This window comes from Halyomorpha halys, unplaced genomic scaffold, assembly GCF_000696795.3.
Source record: "Halyomorpha halys isolate HHAL.00 unplaced genomic scaffold, Hhal_1.1 Scaffold700.1, whole genome shotgun sequence".
NCBI lineage: Eukaryota > Metazoa > Arthropoda > Insecta > Hemiptera > Pentatomidae > Halyomorpha > Halyomorpha halys.
This window is the reverse complement of record NW_027116789.1, coordinates 505,264-516,713: the sequence shown is the minus strand read 5'-3', so window position 1 is coordinate 516,713 and position 11,450 is coordinate 505,264. Positions and strand designations below refer to the sequence as shown.

At 25.3% G+C, this 11,450-nt stretch overlaps 2 protein-coding genes across 2 annotated transcripts in view; one reads left to right on the top strand and one right to left on the bottom strand.

The window, feature by feature from the left end:
- Positions 1–6,794, top strand: part of 26-29-p (C1 family peptidase 26-29-p) — a 33,135-nt gene extending 26,341 nt beyond the window's left edge. Inside the window, exons 4-11 of the mRNA XM_014428187.2 lie at positions 22–126; positions 686–836; positions 1,525–1,720; positions 2,060–2,277; positions 3,071–3,171; positions 3,730–3,861; positions 5,076–5,265; positions 6,317–6,794. Coding sequence (XP_014283673.1) covers positions 22–126; positions 686–836; positions 1,525–1,720; positions 2,060–2,277; positions 3,071–3,171; positions 3,730–3,861; positions 5,076–5,265; positions 6,317–6,501 — 1,278 coding nt within the window. The 3' untranslated portion in view covers positions 6,502–6,794. The remainder of the gene's footprint in view (positions 1–21; positions 127–685; positions 837–1,524; positions 1,721–2,059; positions 2,278–3,070; positions 3,172–3,729; positions 3,862–5,075; positions 5,266–6,316) is intronic.
- A 2,624-nt stretch (positions 6,795–9,418) lies between these two features.
- The window catches only part of Myo81F (Myosin 81F), a 260,504-nt gene continuing 258,472 nt past the window's right edge, over positions 9,419–11,450 (bottom strand). Inside the window, exon 36 of the transcript XR_010845149.1 lies at positions 9,419–10,582. The gene's annotated coding sequence lies outside the window, so the exon portion shown is untranslated. The remainder of the gene's footprint in view (positions 10,583–11,450) is intronic.

The window sequence follows — 11,450 nt, the reverse complement described above, 5'->3', positions numbered from 1 at the left end:
ATAATATTATTTTTATTACAGTGCATTGGAAAGGATTGGGTAAATGGGTTCAACTGTGAAAAATGGCACCGTGAAACTATTGTTGGAGAAAAAAGCAACAAATATCTTATGTATATTCGTAGGAAGGTAAAGACATATTTTTGTGTTAATTTATATATGAATGACTTAAAACTTATTGGTTAAATCATATAAATTATTTCTAACAAAGGAAAATACTAATGCTTTTATAATTTATATAATAAAGTTAATTATTTCAACAATCAATAATATAAAAAGTAAACAAAAGTAGAAGCAGTGTGATATGGATTGAAATCCTATGAATTCTTACTTAAAATTATTGATTTTTTTCATTCTAGACTTTTGTTTATTTCTACTGTCACAGGGAACTAAAAGAAATACTCAAAATACCTTAGGTACATCTAGACAAAGATTATGAATAAAATGCATCCATCATGTATATATAAAGAATTACAAAAATATAATATTGCTGTTCAATACAGTTTCAAAGATTATTCAATTTTGTTGTAATCCTTTTTATATTTATAAGGCAAATAATTTCTGAAATGATCGTATCTGAAATCTTAATGATCCATTGAATATAATGTTGTAAATATTTGCAATATTATTTATTGTTTTGTAATATTTTTAATTTAAAGAAAAAATAAACATTGTAATGATTTTTTAGAAAACTGAAACTGGCTCAGTTATCATTCCTGTCCGTTATGAAATGAGAGGCTATAATTCACTATTGGGGTCTCACTATGACCATTACTATCTGGATTATAATACCTTCAGTTTAGACCAGCCTGCTGATGATATTTTTAAACTAAAACAAAGTAAAGTATTTTATTCAAATATACTAATTTGAAACAACTATGTTGATCTATAAAAAAAAAAATTGATATATTCTGCATTTAAAAGTGTAAAAGTATGAACAATACCATGTTAGATAGATATTTGTTTATTACCTATTCTATCTTTAAAAAATCACACACATAAAGATATATACCTATGACATTTCAGTTTCTATGAGCCATTCAGGTTTTTAAAATTACTTAATTTTGTCAGTGTAATAAGAATTAGATCAGTTTATGAAAAATATATAACATCAAGTTTTTTTTCTTTTTATAATATAAGTTTAAATTTGGTTACCTGTTATGCAGATTTAATTACCTGAAATTTTTTTGTACTATTACATACTTATTTTTAAAAGAAAAGTATATTACCAAAACAGTAAAATGAAAATTAACAGAAATTAACATTTTACTACAAACTAGTAGGAAGATATCAAGATAAATTTTATTATATTTTTTGTTTTTGAAGTCAATACAGTTATCTTTAATGTGTTTGATTTTTTAATTGTTCTAGTATAGTTTTTTGTAATAATTTTCCAAAGTATTGTTGAATAACATGACTTGAGATTGCTAAATAAATATTTTGAACTTTTATGCATCTATGCACATTTTTATTGAGTTATAAAATAACTTTGCAAAAACTACATTAAATTCTTCTGCCATGTTTTAGATTTAAGCTGTGGTGGATTTCCTGGTCCTGGAAAAAACCACATCTATTCATTTAATCCAATGAAAGAATTTATTGATCATCATGATGCACATTTTGAGAGTGCATGGGAAGAGTTTAAAAATGATCATAGAAGAACGTATGAGGAACATAGTCATGAACACACCCGAAGGAAAGAGGTCTTTAGGCAAAATGTCAGGTAATAGAATTCCCTAAGTTTCAATATGCTCAATTTTAAAGATCTGATTTCTTGAAATGATTTCAGTTGATGATAAAATAATAAATACTTATATAAAACATTAAAAACTTAAAATTCAAAATATATATATCCATGAGAATGTGCATGTGACTATTTCTTCTTCTGTAGTAAACCCTATTTTTTTATAATCATACATAGATTTACCAATACATATATAAATAAGATCTTTAAAAAAAACAGAAAAACAAAATAAAAAAGTTTTTAAAAATAAAATAATACTTATTTTATTGAATTAACCATAAAAGAAAACATTTCTTATCAGATACTTGTTGTTTTCAGGTTCATTTATTCTAAAAATCGTGCAAATTTAGGATATCAGCTATCTGTTAACCATTTAGCAGATAAGACTGAAACAGAACTAAGGGTACTGAGGGGAAAGAGATTTACACCAGGCTATAATGGAGGTTCTCCATTCCCCTATGATCCTACAACCCTTAATGCTGCTGTACCTGATCAGTATGACTGGAGGTTATATGGAGCTGTAACTCCAGTAAAAGGTAAAATAATACCAATATACAATAATTTATAGTATTTTAATATAAAATATTAATTTAAAAAAGTAAAAAAGTTAGGTACCTAACTCCTAAAAAGGCCAAGAAATGATCTCAACAATAGTTCTCAATTGTTACTAATATGAGTAGAATATTTTATAATTTATAATTTTTCACATAATTTAGCATCATCATTTTGATAAATATAATTTATATGTGTATTGGTATTTTGGGTATGATTTAAATAAATAAACAAAACATGTACAAGAATACAGAGGTATGACACCGATTTAACCCTAATGGATACTAGGATATTTGAAAATATATATTTTATAATTCATTAGAACTACTATATCATTGCATACTGATGAAAGTAAGAAAGTAAAGGAAACTTGTCAATTAAAACATTTTAGGCTGCTTTATTGTGCTGGGTATAAGACATAAAACATCAAGGACATCAATGCCCATTATTATAATAATTTGCTCATTTATTTATTATTGTTGGAACCAAAATAAGAAACATCTTAAGAACAAGGAATTTATTTTTTCTAAAAAATACACCACAAGAAATTAAGACAGAAAAAAGTATATTACAGTTACAAATAGATATATTGATATACCACAGCCTGTGGTGAATATAATAGCAATGGAAAGTCTTCTCATTGATCTGGGTGGCCAATGTTACTTCCAGCTTGTACAACTGATAGTATTTTCAAGAACAAATTTGGCTAAATAATTCATCATTTCAGAGAACAGCTCATATATATAGATGACTAACGAATTTATTTATTTTTTTCAGATCAATCAGTTTGTGGCTCTTGTTGGTCTTTTGGCACAACTGGAGCAGTAGAAGGAGCTTACTTTGTGAAAACAGGAAAGCTCCTAAGACTTTCTCAACAAGTCAGTATCTATAAGCTTTGATATTTATTTATTAATTCATAAATTTGGTGATTTATTCAAGAATTTCCAACTTTATTTAGCTTTATTTATAAAATTCAATAATCTGAGCTGGTATCATTATCTAGGTTCCTAAATAAAGCATAAAGTAATTTTTTTTTAATTTCTAATTAAATATATAATGTAATCAATCTCTTCATTTTTTCTGAAATTAAATATCTTTTCAAATCAGTAATTATTACTTAAAGTACTCATTGATCTATAAGAGTCAAGATAATAAGGTACAGACAATTAATTAATAGAAAGAAAGTATTTGATTTATGGCTTGAATTCATAAATGGATAGAGTAGCTATACTAATCCTGTAGCATTACTTCAGCTCATCATATTTTTTTTGAAAAACTGACTTTAAAATACATTAAAATAAAGTTCAATTTATTGTAAATTTACAATGAATATACAACAAACAGAGTTTATGTTCTGAATGAAAAGTTTTTTATTACTTTAACACTTAATATTTATGATGATACAATAAATAATCATTCAATTGTCACTGCTATAGGCTCTCATTGACTGCAGTTGGGGATACGGAAATAATGGTTGTGATGGTGGAGAAGATTTTAGATCATATCAATGGATAATGAAGCATGGTGGATTACCTCTTGAATCTGATTATGGTGGATACCTCGGGCAGGTAAATACTTAGTGTAGTAGGAACAAACAAATATACATTATGTAGATAAATTATTCAAGCTCTTGAATTAATTTTGTCAATAATTAAAATTAATACCAAGTCTAATAACTTAAATGATATTTATGTCATTAATTAATAAATATTTTATAACATTAAACAGGATTAAGGAAAAACCTTTGAACTATATTTTGTTATTTAAAATTATATAATAAAAACTTAGCATCATTTTATTCATAATAAAAGTAATATGAAGATTTTTATTTATAAAAATTAGTTATAAATATAAATAACAGCTTAAATAAAGATGTAGGAAATCAAAATAGTAGAATACCAAGCATAAATATCGCCAAATATAAAAAGTGCACATATATCAATAAATAAACTATCACAAAGTTTAAATAGAATTTTCAAAAATTATGATGTATTAGAATATAAATTTGGTTATAAGCCAACAAATAAAATTTGTAACTTACACAGTAATATGAAAGAGAAAATATTTAAATTTAAAAATGAGGTAGTGGTTTATAAAATTATCTGTTTAAATTGTCCAAGAATATATTAACATTTAAATACTTTTTTTTAAATAAGAAAAACCTTAGAAGCAATAACAACATCTCAGAATCTAACTAATACAATCAATAACAAAATAGATTTAGAAAATATTAATTAATATTTGCTGAGCTCCTGTATAAATTGAATAAATAATTGAAGTACTTCACCATTTTGAATATAAAAATCATTTAAAGGAAATTCAATAGAATGATGAAGGAAAGTTAAGAAACCAAATAAGATAGGGGAAGATAAAAAATGTTTCTGTTAAAGAAAAAGTGATATGATGGTAGTGTTTCAGGAAGTAATCAATAATAAGGTAATTTAAAAATTGTTTTTAGATGTATAAGAAATAAATAAAGTTTGTTCAAATCAGAATGTAAGAAACATTATGTATCCAATAATAATATATGTTTTTTGATAATATTTTGAACATAATATAATATAATTTTGATAAGTTTTCATTACTATTTACTTCTAAATAAAAAAAGTGTGGGCTTAATTTAGTTTAATGGTTTTTTCTTAATCTTTTTGAATAATTATTAAATAAAAAATGAATCTTACAAAAAATAATTAACAAGTACAACTACTTGTTTATAATAAATATTTTCTTTAGTTTACAATAAACTTGTCACTATAAAAATAATTATTAATTTATTTTTCAGGATGGATATTGTCATATTGACAAAACTAATCTAACTGCTAAAATCACAGGCTATGTTAATGTGACAAGTGGTGATGAAGATGCTCTTAAATTGGCCATATTTAAACATGGTCCTATTTCAGTGGCAATTGATGCATCCCAAAAAACCTTTTCGTTCTACAGTAATGGAGTATATTATGATCCTGAGTGCAGTAAGGATTCTTTTTGTCCCATTTTCATATTAGTTACAAGATGAAAATTAATATTTACCTCATTTTTTCTTTTTCTGAATAGCATAAACTATAAACAACTCATAATATCTATGACTTGATTTTAAAATAAAATACTTGAATAATTTATTTCTCTAAAAATTGTTTTAGAAGCAATACACGATAACTTTAAAATTCAGTAAATTAGAACATAGCTGTCAATATCCTTTAGCTAAAGAGATAGAGAAATCCCTCAAGGGTTCTTTTTTTATTGTTGAACAAGTAATAGTTTTTTTTAAAGATTGGAAATGTTATTTTCAAATAAAAGAAGCACATCTGTTAATTATTTTATTTGTAAATAAAAACCTCCCTAGTCTTTAAAAATATATTAAGAGATCATGACGGTAAGGTGAAAATTGGTAAATCATCAAATAACATACACAGAAAAAAGGAACATGTTCCCATCACTGAGTAATCACTTTGTTTGCTTTAGATTAAAAGTAGGTCTTTTAAAAAAAGTATTCAATTCTAAAATTATCTACGTACTAATAGATCACTGCAATCACTGAATGCTTTGTTCTATTTTACTTTTTTCTTGACTGTAGCTGATTACTTAATGTTTTAGTGATCATAAGTACATCTCTGATAAAAATTGGAATAACTTAATATTTTATTTTTATTTATTTGTTTATTATATCACAGTGATAAGAATCTAAAAATCAAGAAAATGGCTTACTAAAATCTTCTTTAGAACAACTATGTCTAAATATTATAAACAATTGCTCTCATTTTATTTTAGTCAACATCTTATATATTTTTTGCTTTCCATTTTTCAAGTATTATATGATTCTAATATTATGTTTTAATGACCATGTTTAAGCCTTAATTAATGATTACAAACAAAATATGAGTATAACTTATTTTTAAATCAAATTAACTGAAGAAATTGGTTTCCTATAAATGTATATTTTATTTGAGTAAAAGAAGTTAAATCTGATAAATTCTATGTAATAGTTAATTATTCTTAGTTCAATAATGATTTTTTTTCTTCCAGAAAACACTCCAGATGGATTAGATCATGCAGTATTAGCAGTAGGCTATGGTAAAATAAATGGAAATTCTTATTGGCTAGTCAAAAATTCTTGGTCAAACTACTGGGGTAATGATGGCTATATTTTAATGTCTTCGAAGAACAATAACTGTGGAGTAATGACGACACCAACTTATGTTACTATGTAATTTATTAATAATTGACATCCAATTAGTCATTTGTTTTATTCGTTCTTTAACTGGCAATTTTCTCTAAAATAAAGTTTGAGTGTATTGAATTATATATATTTTCATTAATTCTGTAATTATCCTCAATAGATAAATAAATATGTATATACATATTTATGTATACATAAATTGTGTTCATCTGTTTATAAATATCGAATTGTAAAAAATATGATTTACATAAAATTAATTCATGTATTTAATTTCCTTTATTTCAAAGGGATAGGTGCAAGAATAAATAAAAAATACCATTTTAAGTACTTTTCTTCTTTAGTATATAAACCACCTTTATTCTCTATAGGACTGTCTTGAAACAAAACATTATGTAGAATTCTAACTACATTTCTACCACTTCTATCTTGACTATTGATCTTTTTAAATTCTTTCTTCTGCTCTTATCAGAATGCATCATTTGGTCATCAAATATTTTAGGAACCACATATGTTTCTCAGAACTTCTCAAGATCTTTTCTGTTTTAATAACATGAAGCATACTAAAAATAAGTTATATACTGATTCTTAGATTTCTGGTTGGGCTGGCATATGTGTTTGTATGTGTGTGTGAAAACAAATGTTAAAAAAATACAATGATTGTTAAAATATGTAAAAAAATCAACCTTGTGGTGCCATGTACCACATTTACTTTATTAAATACTCCATGAAAGTGAATTATTTTTTCTAAAATATGACTAAATAAATTTTTAAAATATCTTATACCCATCCTCTACACAGTCCATACAGCTGATATCCCAACTAGTCCTAACAATATCCTCACCACTTACACTGATGACACTGATGATGTTAGTCTATCTCTAACAGAACATCATTTAATATATATCTTGTGTTAGAGATAGACTTCAAGACTATAAACTTCTTTTGCTATAAAACAATTGTATTATTAATTAATGACAAATTCAAATTAAATAATACATTAATACCTTAAACTATACGTACATATAAACAAAATCAGTTTTTATAGTCTTTAGTTCACTGAAACACTCGTACAATCATAAATGAAATAAAAACAGTATCAGAGGTTATTTTCTTATAAAACCATGTATTAGCATCACTTAATTGTTATTTAGAGGTAAGGATGGGCTAGAGCCTGAAGGTGCATCTTTACATCGCCCCCATCACTTAATTGTTATTTAGAGGTAAGGATGGGTTAGAGCCTGATGGTAAGCATCTTTACATATATATATATATATAAACAAATAGAGGAGGAGAAGTAACAACAAACTGCTCACAGGGACTCAACTTCTCTCTGTTATCCATTGGCTCTTAGGACTTCACAAAAGAGTGCTTAATTAATAATAATTTGTAAGGTGATTGACCATTTTGACCCCAAAAATACTTGCTTCTCATAAATACATCTGTTGGCTTTGGGGGCCTCTTTGAAACAATAAATACCAATACCTTGCCACCTGCAATTAGTCCATTCTTTGAACAAATTTTCCATAGTGACTAGAGCTCACACACTTTGGTAGCCCTGTTCAACACCCAGTTTTTCCACATTATGTACTATCTGCAGCATCTGCAGACTGGAACAGGGCATCTGGCAGGTTAGAAAGTCAGAGGATGATGGACCAATTATGTAAAGGAGCCTCCTTGGCACATGACATATAACATAACATAACTAAAGAGGTGTCAGCAGGGATTCCAATGATGGTCTTGACACCCCTGCAGATATTAGTTACTTTCTAATATCGGAGAACATAATTTCCTGTTATGTTTTAGTTAAACTATAAAAAAAGTCTGAAGAGGATTGGTCATTAATTTAACATTGACTTTCTGCTCCAATTTAGCACAATAATTCTTCTCAGGAAATTATTAAAATGCACCCAGTTTATTTTCACTCAATTTGATTTATTTAAAAATAGATAACATTATCATATTTTAACTTTTATTTGGACCAGTGAAAATTGCACAAACGTAATAATTCAAGGTAGCAAGTGCTTTGGAAGTATGGAATCGATGAGGTGAAATATATTGAATGGGGGGATTATATAATACAGTTTCCATCATTAAAATTTTCCTAAATATTTCTAAAATAAGAAATAAACAAATAAATAGTTCTACTAGCAGCAGTAACAATCTGAATTCACTCCTGTAATATCTCACAGCTGCCAAATATCTGTATTGCAGATAAGCAAAAAAAATTTTAAAAGAGTGAAAGCATTTTCTGTTACATTATTAAACTTAAGTTTTGAAATTCTCAAAAATTCATTTATTAAGAAAAACATAGTAACCAAATTTATAAATTTAAAAATTAAAAAAAAAAAGTTTTGAGAAGGGAAATCTAAAACTTTTTGGAATAGAGTAGAAAAGGACATTACTTCAGTTGCCTAAAAAAAAAAAAATAACAATAATAATTAGATATTCTATAATGGCTGTTGATTTTTGCCTTTTAAATTACTTAGTAGTAATCAATATTCTTTGCACCCATAAAGAGGACTTCCGTTGAGAATATAAATTAAGATTGGTTTGGTGAATGAGCATTTATGTTACCAAGTACATGAATTGCAACAAATGACAAAATATTTCATAAGGCTTGTATTCAATGATATGATTTAAAAGTGTGATTATAATCCTGAAAATGCCTATATTACCCAACTGTTGACCTATTAGTTATTAACTATGACTTTAAAGCAATGTAGGTTTTCTTTTTTTTTTCTACAATCTTTAAAAAATAACAAAATTATAATATAAGTCTACAATTTGATTTTTACTCATTATAACCATTACAATACAACAATAATTAGGTAATTAAATTCTATACCTAATAATTTTCAAACAGTTTATAGAAATGAAATAAATGATAAAATATGGAATGATTACATAATCGACATAGTCATCAAATAGGTACAATAAAATAATTTTGAAACAACTATATACTTTATTTACACAATGAATTAAGTAACAAAAGTATATTTATGATTATAAAATTTCATAATAAACAAAACATACATTTACCTAATATTTCCCATATTAACAGTCTTTTTACAAATAACCATAGCAGTTTTAAGCTGCTCTGGAAATGCAATAATACATAGGTTTACAAAAAGGTTTATTAGGCATTGTAAACAGCCCATAAACATTGAAGCCTTAATACAACGAGCAATAAATATTTTTGCAATTACAATTTAAATATCTCACTAAGCAGTCATTCATAGAATGCATACCATTCATTAATGTAGATTAAATAAAAACTGTACATAATATATTTTTTAACATATAAAGAATATAGTAACTTTGGTTTCTTAATTATTGAAATTAAATTATTTACAGAAATTAATAATATACAACTAATTCCAAGGTTTTAAAAGTAATATGAAATAAAGTTGTCCTAATCAAATTACAGAAACGTGATGGTTGAAAATAAACATTAAATCTACATAAATTTGATCTATAAAAACTAATATTAAGGTTTGTAATTTTCATAATAGATTATCCAGAATAATGGTTAAGGATTACTATATATATTGTTCACTAAATCATTCTATCTAACCAGAATTCATAATTTCCGCAAGGAAAATATTTTTAAGAATAAAAATATATGAGACACATGAAATATCAATGAAAGGAATAAAGAAAATTATACATCATAAAGAGTTTGGCATTAAAGAAATAACTGGAAATAAGGTACTATTTAACTAAGTATAATTTAAATTTAGCTATATAAACATACCAAGGAGAAATCTATTACTATTCACGATTATGTACAGCATAAAATATTGTGAGGTTCAATTCAGAAGAAAAAAAGCTTTCTCTTGATAGTCTTTGGTAAATTCACATCCATACAAATATTCATACAGTCTTTTAATCACAATATTCAGTTGTCAACTAATAAGATTTCATCAATATATTGGTAGTCCCTGCATTTTCATTGATAATCATTAGAATTCAAATTTATTCTGATAATATAATGCCAAATCAATACTACAAGATCCATTTTTATTAAATCTAAAATCCATTTTTTATAAATGTTAGTCACATTCAATCTTTATTTGAATTATATTTATTCATTAACAGTCAATCTTTCTGATCTAGAACAAGACAAACAGTTTTTGATCAAAGAGGAAAAAATAGGCTTCTATTAGTAAAAATTAATTTAATTAAATTTTTATTCAATCAAACAAAAATTATGGAGTGTATTACTTTCGACGCTTGAATAATACCAAACATAATATCTTTATTTTTTAAATTAAATTAATAATTATATTAGAATTTATCATATAATTATTATTTTATTTTTAATGTAGTATATCATTAAGTAAATGTTACTACAAATTTGTGTCTTTCTGTTCCTTATCTAGACAGTTTTATCTTTATTTCATTTAATATTGGTATCCTGCATTATTTATGTAATTTATACATACACACTTAGGATTCATGCTAATAAGCCTCATGATATAAGCTTGAAGTATTTATAAATTTTTGGGAGAAGAAAAGTTAAGTGAATTTTATATCTATAGTCAAGTTAGCTCATAAAATGATTCCAGATTAAATTTATCAGCTTAGTTGTGTTAGTAAATATTTTTTTTGTTATAGCTTTATGGCACCTCATCACTAAAAATGCTTTTTGGACTAATTGATGTTATAATTGTAAGGCAGAAATAAACTGTAATTCAAATAACCACAGAAAAAAAAAAGTATTGAAATATTTGGTAGTTTTTATTTCTTAAAGATAAATAGCCTAAGGAGTTATACAGTAGACTTTTCATAATAGTTCTGAGTATAATAAATTCCTTATGACATGTGTTTTTAAAATTTACATATTTACTTTCTTTCAAATCCCTTTTCCATTTAGTTAATATCACAGTAAAGAAGAATAAAAATTTAATATTAACAATGCTTTATAAGTTTTTAGTTATAAATCATAACAAAGTGGGTTATTTCGCATATATATATACC